At 57.4% G+C, this 12,296-nt stretch overlaps 1 protein-coding gene across 1 annotated transcript in view; it reads right to left on the bottom strand.

The window, feature by feature from the left end:
* Positions 1–1,907: 1,907 nt before the first annotated feature.
* The window catches only part of MDGA1 (MAM domain containing glycosylphosphatidylinositol anchor 1), a 55,209-nt gene continuing 44,820 nt past the window's right edge, over positions 1,908–12,296 (bottom strand). Inside the window, exons 10-17 of the mRNA XM_069488567.1 lie at positions 11,027–11,178; positions 9,990–10,167; positions 9,718–9,741; positions 8,609–8,761; positions 7,759–7,893; positions 3,038–3,168; positions 2,710–2,818; positions 1,908–1,999 (exon numbers count right to left, since the gene is read on the bottom strand). Of these exons, the coding sequence (XP_069344668.1) occupies positions 1,908–1,999; positions 2,710–2,818; positions 3,038–3,168; positions 7,759–7,893; positions 8,609–8,761; positions 9,718–9,741; positions 9,990–10,167; positions 11,027–11,178 (974 nt within the window). The remainder of the gene's footprint in view (positions 2,000–2,709; positions 2,819–3,037; positions 3,169–7,758; positions 7,894–8,608; positions 8,762–9,717; positions 9,742–9,989; positions 10,168–11,026; positions 11,179–12,296) is intronic.

The raw sequence follows: 12,296 nt of genomic DNA on the forward strand, positions 1-12,296 counted from the left end.
GCCACGCTGATCACTATCAGGAGTTCCAGCTGCAGCCTGGCCCTGCCACCCACCAGCTGTTGGTGATGATGATAACACAGGCTTGGTGGAGCGCAGAGATGGGCAGCGTTTGCCTCGGTTCCCTGCCAGCCTCCTGGCGCTGCAGTGCTGCCCAAGTTCCCGGCTTCTTCTCTGCAGCTGTCCCCACCAAATGCTCCAGGAGGGGCCCTGTGACCCCCCCCCCCACCACCCAAGGTGCTTGCATTCAATAGGGTTGTCTGTAAGCTCTTTGTCATCCATAGGGGATGAAAGGTGGAATTTCAGGCCATCCCGGGCAGCGGAGACTACAGAATAGGGCTGGAGGTGGTCTGTTCGGCCAGCACCCCACAAACATGCCTGTCACTCAGGAAGATGGACATGCAGGCTGATGGACACAGGCGCTCACAGAGGTGGGTATTGACCCAGCCTCACAGGCAGACACATGGAATTGCACACACAGACCCATACTGCACACACTCCTGCCCAGCGATGTGCCCACTGTGGTACCCAGACATAGATGGGCACATGCACACACACACACACACACACACACGTGCACACAGACACTCGGCCACATGCATACGTAAAGCCTCATCCTGGAAGGGGCTGGGGCTCCTCTGTCCCAGGGATGGGGTTGGGGGCCTCTGGGGTGATGTGGAAGTGGAGAGATCTAGGTCCCATCACGTCGCTCTCAGGCTCCCAACCCAGGACCCAAGGACAGGGAGCCCTTCACAGTTCAGGGCATGAGGCTCAGCTCCCAGGGAAAAAGGGAACCAGCAACTGTCCCATCTACCAACCCCAGCTCTACAAACCCCTCCTCCTCACTGCCTCTGGGTGCAGGAGGAACAGCCAACTCCACAGTCTCTGTGGCGCTCTGCCCTGCACACCCCTCATGCCCGGAGCACGCTTTCATGCCAAGTAGATAAGAAAGGGGGCTCCATTCCTCCCAAATTCAATGTCCTCTATGGGGGCACAAACTTACAGAGGCAGGACTTCCGCCTCTCTCAAAGTCAAGACACACCCCAGAAAATGTCCTGGCCACCACTTTCCCAGCTCTTCTGAGACCCATCTGGGCGCCAAGGTTAGGGAGGGGACTGTGCTCGCAGGAGTCCAGCTGCTTCTCGGATGGGGGGGAGGTGTCAATCTTCAGACTGCCCAGCCCCAAGACCCTGTGCTGGGTCCTTTCAAAGGGAGCACACTGCGGAGGGGAACATGATGTCCCAGAAATAGGCCAGGTGACCTGGGGTGGCCTAGGGTCTCCACCATGCAGCCCTCACTCTGGGGTAGAGTTGGGCGCAGCGGGCACCCCACCTGCCTTGTCATCCCCTGGACGGGGTCAGTCACAGAGCATACAAAGTCCCACCTGGCCCTCCTGTGATCCCTGCCTCCCCATGCCAGGGAGTCCCGGAGTCCAACCAAGGGAGGGGCTCCCGTTCTGTCCCACTTCTGGCTCCCTCCTGGCCAAGCCACCAGGCTGGAGTTCGGCCTTGAGTTAGCAGACAGGGGGAGGGTCAGAAACACACCACAGGTGCAGCCAAGACAAGGCCTACGTCGTGCTGAGGTCCCTGGGTTGGCAGACGCCATTCGGGCAAGTCCCCTGTCTTCGCAGTAAAGAAGGTGCTGGCAGGTCGGATAGAAACTTGTGCTTTAATATATCTCTGTGTGTGTGAGCGTGAGTGTGTGCGTGTGTGCGTGTGTCGAACAACCATCTCCGTGGCCTCAGTGCCGGCCTCTGTCCTTGTCCTCTGCTCATCTTCACAGCCAACGCAGGCCCCCTCCCAGGCGGGCCAGCCCTGCCCCTGGGCACCCCGGCTGGCGGGGGTCAGTCTTTGGTACAATGTGGACACTTTGGTGTGCCGGGGGCAGGGTGGGGGGCTAAGCAGCTCTCATCATCTCTGCAATGCCAAGAGGAAGATGGCCACGGGCCCCCACAGCTGCGGGCTGGACTGGCGGGGGGCTCCACTGCCCGGCATCACCACCACTGCGACAGGAGAGAGAGAGGAGACAGGCCAGGGCTCCGGTCAGCTCTGCAGGGGCAGGTCAGCAGTAATGGGGCCCTGTGGCTCTGCCCATCTTTGGGGGTCCTCAAGGTGGGCATCGCCCTCAATGCACAGAGACACACTCGTGGTACAAACGTGAGGTGGTGCAGTGTGAGGGTTGGCTCAGCCTGGCGCGTTCGGGCAGCAATTTACTCAACCTCAGTGGGCCTCAGTTTCCTCATCTGTAAAATGGGTCTAAAAGTGTGAGCTGCCCCAAAGGACTGCTGTGAGGATTAAGTGAAGCGTGCATATACAGGTTTTTGTACCTTGCCTGGTACATGGAAATTACTCAGTAAACTGGACTTGTTAGTATTGGAAACACCTGGCCCTCGGAGGGCACCCGTTCATGTCGGGAGCCAAAGGTACACAGAGACGTATTCAGACACAGGCGGCTCTGACACTGCAGATAACTCGGTCCGCTCACAAGGAGGCCGGGTCTGGGGCTTCCCACTGTCCTACGTACGCCCCCCAGCCTGAGTCGGGGTGGGGCCCACGGTGGGCACATGTTCACACAGTCACAGACACGCGATTCCCCTCACTCATTCACTCATCCTGAGCCCCCACTCAGACACAAATGCCCCCACAACAGATGGGCATCCACCCCCATGGTCCTCCCCACACTCGGCTCCCCCACACCCTTCCCGTCTTGCACCTTTATTGGGATCCATCTGCTTCCGGGGACACTCTCCCTTCTTCAGAGTGACGTCATCTATGGCAATATCCCCCAGGTAGCCTGAGCCTCGAACCCCCTCAAAAATAATCTGGGGTGGGGTCAGAGAGCAGGGAGCAGGGGTTGTGGAGGTTCTTCCAGGTGCCAGAGAGCCCCCTGCCCCCACCTTCCCCTCAGTCTACCTGGAGGTCCCCCCGCCCTGCCTGTTTTCCTCCCCGGCCCCAGGATCAAACGCCAGGCTTTCCGAAACGCTTCCCGGCCAGGACAACCACCCGCGCCTGGGAGGGGCCTCTGGGCCCAGCGGACTCACCTGGAAGGGCCCACTGGGGCTGATGGGCACGTGGGCCTGCTGCCACACGTTGCCCTTATTGCCACTGAGGGACCAGGCGTGCGTGTCCAGAGCCCCTTTGTTCCGGGACCGCACCAGGAGGTTGAGGGAGCCTGTGGTGGGTGTGAAGACAGGGGCGGTGAGGCCCGGCCAGGACACGCTTGCCTTTCTGCATTTCCCGAGCCCTCCTCTCCCACCACTGCCCACACCCTGTCCCTGGTGGCGGGACCCTCTCCCCGTCTGCAGCCTGGCTCAACGTCCCCGTCCCGCAGGGAGACCCCCGTGTGGGGAACAGAGGACAGCGGCAGGGTTTCAGTTCATCAGGGTGACTTGCGAATGTTCCTTCATTTCCTTCCTTCCGTGCTAATCAGCTACTCCCCGTACCCCTGAACACACCCTCCTTTCCCTCTAAATAGCGGAGTTGTCCCAGGGTAGTGGGACCTGTGTCTGAGCACAGGGCAGGACTCCCGCAGGGCACAGTGCACACCTTGGCAGGACGTGATGGCTGGAGGTGAAAGGACTTTTAAAATTTTAATACTCATTTGTATGTTCCATGTGGGGAATGAAGCTAACCCTTCAAACGCAGCATTTCTCTAATACTGATGCTTAGGACACAGTGAAAAAAAACAAAAAAAGAGTGAGTTGATTTAAAGAAAGATGGTGCCCGTGCTCCACAGCTGTGGTGAAAACAGTGCGAGTGAGGTTTTGGAGGCATTAGCCTGGGGGTGCCGAGCCCACGTGCCCACAGCCACAGGGACCTGGGATTCCGGGGGTGCTGAGGGGCACAAGAGGAGAAGGAGGGGACCGTGGCTTGGCTAGGAGCACCCAGGCAATGTCAACGCCCCCCGCCTGTCTCTCAGCCCACCTCGAGCCCCAGCGACACGAAATACCTGGCTCTGAGGGAAGGGAAATCAATCTTAGATGGCGCCTGGTGGCTGGCATTTCCATGGCACTGCCCACAGACAAAGGCGCACCATCTGTGACATCAGATAGACAGACCTCCTGATGGGGGAGAGCCACCAAATGTTACCTTCCTGGGATGAAAGAAGCTGGATCGAGGAGAGCCAGCGAGACACAAGGTCTGGGGACAGCTGGTGCCCTGAGCTGCCAGTCAGGGTGGGAGGGGAGGGGGGAGGAGGGACCAGGACAGCAAGAAACACCCCCTGCCCAGCAGCAGAGCCAGGCCTGTGGAGTGTACTGAGGTTCGAGGCACCCTTACCAGCAGGAGATGGGCCCAGGCTGCAATTAGCACCCAATAGAATAGGAGGTGCCCACCCTGGCTTTGGCAGGGTTGAAGCCACAATGCCTTTTGGGGTTCTTGCCAGCCCCAAAGGGACAACTCTCTCTACCCGCTCCTGGGGATCTGCCGTCATCTCCATGCCCCTGGGGTCTAGCCTCAATCCCATGCCATTTCTTCTTCCTCCACCCCCTGCCCCAAGGACCCTGATGGGCGTGCCTGCTTTTTCACTGCTCAAACTATCATAGAATTTCTACCCCCTTTCTCTCGGCACCCGATCAGCTCCAATATCCTCCCTGCTCAGGGCCTTCCTGACATCCCTTCCCAGGGGTCAGCCAGGGCCCAAGACCCTCAGGCTCCCTTAAGAGTGGGCCTGTGCACTACATTCCTCCGCGCCTTCCTGCCACCTCCAAAGCCAAATGGAACTACGTGCTGGTGTCTGGACACGCTCCAGCTTCCCAGCCTCTGGGCTTCTGCCTAGGCTGTTCCCTCTGCTTGAGATGTCCTTCCCTGCTGTGTCCCCCTGGCCAAATCCTTTCCCCTTCTTCAAGGCCTGTCTGGAATGCCACCTCCTCCAGGAATCTTGCCAGGTTTGAGCTGGGAGCCCCTCATCTTTCTTGTGAACTCTGAGTCCCTAACCTGCAGCTCCCCAAGCCCAGGCCTCTCTGCGCTGCGGCACAGCAACCCTGATCTACATCTTCTCCTCCCGACTGACTCCTTGAGGGAAGGTCTGTGTCAAATTGTTTTGGCTACTTTTTCGCTCCTGAGCTCGGTAGCAAAGGAATGAATCAATACTAGAAACACACAGTGTTTAGAGAGAAAGGGAGAGACCAAAATCTAAGGGAGAAAATGGCCTCCTTAGCCGAGTTCCTCCCTGTATTTATTTCCAAGGACACGTGCAAAGGGTCAGGGCCGTTTGTTAATTTCTTTAACAAGTTCCAGACAGGTCAGCTGTTTTCAGCTGACCTTTGCACTCAGCAAACAAGCAGCTTGGGGCAGGCGTTTGTGCCTGACCCTTCATTCACCTGCTCACATCCTTTTCATCCATCCATCCATCCTTTCTTCTAGGCTCAGCCCCCACATCAAATTCCTATCAGTTCTCAACAATTAAATGCTGAATGGAGGGAGAACTTTCCATGACTGTCATTAAGGACGTTTACAGAATCTCAGGGTTGGAAGTGACCTCAGGGTTTACCAAGCCCAAATCCCCCATCAGTCATTTAGTCCGTCATTCATCATTCCACTACCTGGGCACCACTGTGTGCCAGGCACTGTTCTAGGCACTAGGACAAGATGAAGAGCCCTGCCCTTGTGGAGCTGCCGTTTTACTGGAGGTAGGCGTTATAAGGAAAATAATGCAGGGAAAAAGATAGAGAGCTGTTTTAGACGGGTGGTCAGGGACCTCTTTGAGGAGACCTGAATGAAGGGAGGGAAGAATGTTCCAGGCTGGCGGAATATCACAAGCAAAGGCATCTAAGGCAGGAACCTGTCTCATATTTAAAGAAAAGCAAGGAGACCCACGTGCTAGAGCCGAGTGGGAGCCAGGGAGCGTGGCAGCAAAAGGGGTCAAGGAAGCAGACGGGGTGGGGGTGGGGGGCAGCACAGGTGTGGGAGGAATGGAGAAGGCGGTGCTGGGGGCCTTCGGAGGGGCCTGAGCGGGGGATCTGGGACATGGCCCTCCCCACAGCACCCCTGCCAGATAGTCCTCCTGCCCAGGGAGAGCCCGCTCCTTTGCTGGGCAGATCTGATGCTTCCAGGTTCTTCCTTAGGCAGAAGTCAAATCTGCCTCCCGCAAGCTTTCCCTGCTTGTGTTTGTTCTCCCCTCTGGGGAACTCAGAGCAAGGTCTGTTGCAGGCACTGCCCCCTCGGGCTTTCTCTCTCCCAGCTCTTAGGGCGTGATCTCCCAGGCCCTTCCTGGAGCCAACATGCTCCTCTTGGCAACTGGGTCCCCAGTGCCCCTTCTGAGCTGGAGATACAGTGACCAACTGTCCTGGTTTGCCTAGGACGGAGGGGGTTCAGTGCTAAAACTGAATGGCAGGGGCGAACCAGATTGGACTGGTTCCTCTAGCTGGGGAAGTCCAGTGGAAACGAGAGGGCGGAGCAGGGCGGGGAAGTCCTTGTCACCCACCCTCACCTACCCCAAAGGAAGCTTCTTAGGAAGTCTCTACCCAGCCATGGGCAAACTGGTCTGTGTGGCTTAGGGGCCCCAGTGGCTGCAGAGCCGTCCATCCCACTCCATTCTAGTTCCCCCGGGCAGGGCAGCGTGGCCCGTCACTCTAGCCCTGGAGACTTCTCCCTGCTGAGCCTTCGGGTCTAGGCTTGCTTAAAGTCACTCCATCACTGTGACTTTAAAACATGAAGAAGCTTCTCGAGCACTGATAAGGAATGATGGCCGCGATGACGCACAGCTCAGAGGGGAAAGCAAGCACAGAGCAGCGTGTGTAAAGCTGGGAGGAAACAGAATATAAATAGGCACTGGTTTCTACGTGCATAAAGTACCTCTGGAAATCTGCCCCCAGATCTAGTCTATTCATTGCCCTTGGGGGAGGGCTCTGGGTGGCAGAAGGACTGGGATGGGAGGGGACTTGCATTGTGCACCCTTTTGTGCCTTTTGACCCATGTGAAATATACTGTTTGTTTGTAAACAAACAAACAAAATTGTAAAAAATCATCGCCTCCTCTGTAGAGTTTTCCACACCCACGTCCCAGGGTCAGTCAGGTCTCCCTGTTACCAGCTGTCTTGGCCTGTCCTGCCACTGCCACAGGGTGCCACTCCCACCTGGTGCCACTGGTTGTTTAATGTCCGTCGCTCCCACTCGGCTGCAAGTGCCAAGAGGATGGGGAGCTCTTCCACCTCGTGCACCGCAGCACGGCATACCTGGCGCAGGGCAGGTGCTCCGGAAGTGGCGGCTGAACTGATGAGTCTATTGATCAACGTGACACTCCAACTAGCGCCATCTCTTACCAAAGGGCATTCTTAAGTCCACTCTAACACTTGGGAAGCAGGACTTCCTCCCACGGCGCACAGCGGCACCCTTCCCACCCCGTGTTTAGGACTCAGGGAAGTCAGACAGACGGGTTGCTGTGCCGTCTTGGGCAGATGCTTAACCTCTCTGAGTCGTGTGGTAACACTTCCTCAGCTGGTAGTGGTGAGGGTTAATGAGACCAGGGATGCCGAGCACCCAGGACATCCCCTGGCACCTGGCAGGCACTCAATGTACGCAGCCTCTTCCTGGCCCCCTCCATCCCTGCGGGACCTCCATCTCGCCCTGTTGAAGCCTTGATCATCTCAAAACCTCAACCTCTCCCCTTGCCAACCTTTTACACATACCCTCTCCAAGGACTTGTGATTTAGCCAAGTCGGGAAGCTCAGGCCTCACGTGGGCCAGCCCCCAGCCTCCTGTGACCCTCCTTCCCTCCCACCCCCAGCGCACACACAGTCACACTACCTGGTCCCCCGACTCACCGATGTGCTTCCCATACATGTGGTAGAAGAAGGAGACACAGTAGAACTTGGCGCTGGCATTGTAGAGGGGACTCACCAGCCTCGCACGGTCGCCCAGCTCCCGGGGCCTTGATGTCTCGATGAACATGTAGTAGCCTACGGGGGAGGGGTGATGCGCCAACAGGCTCCTCCCCGCCCTGCCCCTGCTTCCCTCCTGCCCACCCTCAGCAGCCTCACCCCATCCTCCCCGCCTCACAGCACCGCACAGGAGTCTGGTCCGCACCCATGAGTTCTCAGCTCTACTGCAATTTCTCTTCTTCCTGATCCTCTGTTAGGACGGGCCGTGTCTCCCCTCAGACTGGGGCTCCCCAGGGATGGGGCCGTGTCTCCCCTCAGACTGGGGCTCCCTGGGGACGGGGCCGTGTCTCCCCTCAGACTGGGGCTGCGTCTCCCCTCAGACTGGGGCTCCCCAGGGATGGGGCTGTGTCCCCCCTCAGACTGGGGCTCCCTGAGGACAGGGCCATGTCTCCCCTCAGACTGGGGTTCCCCAGGGATGGGGCCGTGAGACTGGGGCTCCCTGAGGACAGGGCTGTGTCTCCCCTCAGACTGGGGTTCCCCAGGGAAGGGGCTGTGTCCCCCCTCAGACTGGGGCTCCCTGAGGACAGGGCTGTGTCCCCCCTCAGACTGGGGCTCCCTGAGGACAGGGCCGTGTCTCCCCTCAGACTCGGGGGCCCCAGAGACAGGGCCATGTCTCCCCTCAGACTGGGGTTCCTCGGGGACAGGGCTGTGTCTCCCCTCAGACTGGGGCTCCCTGGGCCTAACCCCCTCCCGAAAGCAGTCCTCCATTCCTAGCAGCCGGCCAGGTCCTCACCCTCAGGGGTGCCACTTATGTCAGTGGGGGGACCGGTGTTGGGGGAGCGCTTGGGGTTCTGGGTGAGGGCGTTCTGCCGCGTCCAGTCAAAGTTGTCTGTCAGGTCCTGGGTGTAGCCACAGATCTTCTCGTCCTCAAAGTGGCAGGTGTTGTCTGCATTGGGGCAGGGGATGAGACAGGGTCAGCCTCCTCCGCGCTTCTGTCCAGCCTTGCCCTCTCTCGCCACCCGAGACGGCTCCCACGCATCCAGGCAATGGACCCAGGACTCTGCGAGACCAGGCAACGGAGCGGGGCAGTAACAAATTTCTTCCTGTAACGAGTCTTATTAACCATTTTTGTGCCACAGACCCTTTGGGCATCTAGTGAAGCCTAAGGACCCCACGTCAGAATAATGATTTTAGATGCATAAAATGAAATACATAGGATTATAAAGAATGTCAATTATATTGAAATATAGTTGTCAAAATACTTTTTAATTTGTCATAAAATTATAAGTGGGCTTCTTTATTTTCTAAATCATAAGATCTGGTGTTTGGTCTAATAACTACCATAGTTTTGAAATAGTAACGAATGTAATGATATTTAGAGCTGTCGGCAACAACAAGGTGATGTGAAAACATCAGATTGCCACTGCTGACAAAGCACAGGGACTGATTCCACTGCTGTGGTTTGTGGTCGACATTCATCATTGAAGGAGATGTTATATTTCTGCTAGAAGTCAGGGAATATAAAGAAATAATTGTATGCCCTTCCAGGTTCATAGACCCCCGGAATTCTATGCCCACATCCCTTAGGGGTCCCTGGCTCACAGACTAGGAACCTGCCCCAGGCAACAGGGAATGTGGATTAGTCTGGCCTCTCCTATTTTCTTTTGGGGACAGCAATCTCTCCCCATCTGCCCAGCCTTTAAGTCCCAGAATAAATCCTAAATGCAAACATCTCCAGCCCAGCCCTGCTTCTCCTTCTAGCTGCTGGCCCTGCCCCACGGAAAGACGGCGAGAAGTCATTTTGTGAGTATCTCTCAAGGTCCCTTCCTCCTACCAGGAGAGGAGCTATGTCCCTAAAGGGAAGGGGAAGTCATGTGTCTGGACGGGGTGTTGGTGTCTCACCTGACAGGTTCGGAGAGTTGATGGCTGAGAAAGCAAGCAGGGAAACCAAGTCAGAACCGAGGTGTGGGGCTCTGCAGAGGGTGTCCTGCTTGGGACCAGGGGACAGGGTCCTCAGAGCCAGGACTAGGGGCCAGTGGGCCTGGCCTGCAGTGACAGGGTAGGAGAGTGCACAGTGGGGAGCCCCAAGCTCAGGAACCATGTGGGGATGGTGGAGGGGGTCCCTCGCGTGAGATGGGCCCACCTTTCCCACCACCACCAGCACTGTCACCTACGCTCTGTGTAGTGAATGATGCGTGAGGCCATGTCACCAGCCCCAAAGGTGGTATAGGGTGTGAGGCGGATCTCATAGCTGTGGGGCACACGGAGATCAGTCAGGATGTACTCCAGCAGCTGCCCCTTCTCCACACGCCGTACAGGGATGGCCTTGACCATGGCATTGTGCTGGTTCAACTGTAAACACAGAGAGTTCCCAGATGCATGGCAGGCCACACTCTCTGCTGGAGCCCAGCCCAGGCCCTCGTGTGACTTGGGAGGGACAGAGTGGAGGAGCAGAATGAGCAAAGGACTAGGAAGTCAGGCCCTCAGTTTCCTTATCTGTGAGATGGGACAATCGCCCCTTCCATGCTCCCCTCCCAAGGCTGTCTTAATAACAATAATGATAGCACCATGTATTGCGCAATTAATGAGTGTTAGGCACTGTTCTAAGTGTTATGCCATTATTAACTCATTTAGCCCCACAATAACACTCCTCTGAGGTAGAATATTATAGTTACCTCCATTTTACAGATAAGAAAACTGAGGCCAAAGAGATGAAGCTTGCCCAAGCTCATACAAAACTGGATTCTAGCATAGGCAGTCTGCCCCAGAGCACACTTTTACCCTCCCACCAACTGCCTCTTGGGCTGGGCAGAACCACAAGGAATGAGACCGGGCATGGAAACAGCTTAGTGACTCTAGCCTTGTGCTGTAGAGACCCTGTAGATGAGACTGACCCTCCCTCCTTAAGCTCTTGACTCAAGAGTAGATTCTATGTTCTGTGGCCACTGCTGGCTCCCCCTTGACCCAGCGGACCCTTGCCTGCCCAATTCTCGGGGCTGTGTCTGGGTCCAGAAGGGGCAGGTCCCTAGAACCTCCTATCTCCTGCTGCTGTGTCCAGAACACTTTTTTCCTGCCTCTAAATAGTTGCCTACCAGTGGGTCAATGTGTCGGAGCCCCTGTCTCCAACCCCTTCCCCTGGGCTGAGGAGTATTTCCAGAGTCAGCCACCCACTCCCCAGCGGCCCCCAGGCCCCTGCTCCCCAGTGGCCCACCTGGCGGACACTGAGTCTGTAGTTGAGCACAGGGTCAACAGCATCGGGCTCCCTCTGCGTCCACTGCAGCACGTAGGAGTAGTTCTTGGACAGCTTGTGGCTGCGGGTGGGGTTGGGGGTGTCGAAGTAAAACTCCGGGCTGTAGGCTTTGGCTGAGAGGGCGGGGAGGGGGCATGGGGCCGTGGAGGGTGAGGGAGGGGGAGAGACACAGAGAGAGGAGGCGTGGGAGAGGGAAACAGAGGACGGGGAGGAACAGAGAGTGAATGGAGAACAAACAGAAAGGGAACATAGTGAGGAGGGAGATGTTGGGAGAAGAGAGGATTGGGGAGAATGAGGATGGGTAGCAGGGACGGTGAGAGATAGAGAAGGGACATTGGAAATTCCAAGAGGTGATAAGTTGGTGAGATGAGAAAAGGCCAAGGAAGAGACAGAGAAAAGAGAAATTTGGGAAGACACAGAGGAGGGATATGAGGGAAGGCACAGGGAAGGAGGATTGGGGTAACACACAGAACGGTTGGGGATATTGAGAGGAAAAGAAGAGAAGAGAGAGGAGGGGAACAGAGGGAGGCAAAGAGGTGGGGAGACAGGGCAAGTGTGGGAGAAGAGGGGAGAAGGGAAGGAGGTGGGAAATGTCACAGGGGCCTCTGGCTGGCAGGGCTGGGTGGCGGGAAAGGGCAAGGGAGGGGGCCAGTGACCTGTGGTCCTAGCCCCCTGCTGTCCAGTGGGGACATCCGAACAGGAGCTGAAGGGGCACCCAGTCAGTGAGGTGCTGTTGGGAAACCTGGGTGTGCAGTGGAATGGGGCACAGGCACGCCTGGGCTCTCCTCCAGGGGCGCTGCCACCAGCTCTGGCAGGGAGGTGACGCTCCCCACACGGAGGAAGGAGGGGGTCAATGGCAACCCTCTGTGTTCCCCTAGGCCCTCACCACCTCCACCCCTTTCTGACCCATCCACGTCCTGTCTGCAGCCCCAGACAGCCCGCCAGGGAATGACTTGAAGGGCTGGGGCAGAGGTGGACTCCTGGGCACAGAAGGGCTTGCATCTCTAGGCTGGCAGCTCAGGAAACGTCTGCCGTCCGGCCCAGAGCCACCGCTGACGTTCCAGAGAAGCTGTTGAGGGGCGTCTTTTCTCCTCCAAGCTACAGCTCAGGACCCTGAGGTGGTTCCCTATCTGCAGCCTCTGGCGCCAAGGATGAGGGAGGAGGGGCTTGGAGCGCGACGGTGCCAGGGCGTGGGCGGGTCTAACGCCGGTGGGAGCGGGCTGGAGCTGAC

The sequence above is a fragment of the Eulemur rufifrons genome, chromosome 15 (assembly GCF_041146395.1).
Source record: "Eulemur rufifrons isolate Redbay chromosome 15, OSU_ERuf_1, whole genome shotgun sequence".
NCBI lineage: Eukaryota > Metazoa > Chordata > Mammalia > Primates > Lemuridae > Eulemur > Eulemur rufifrons.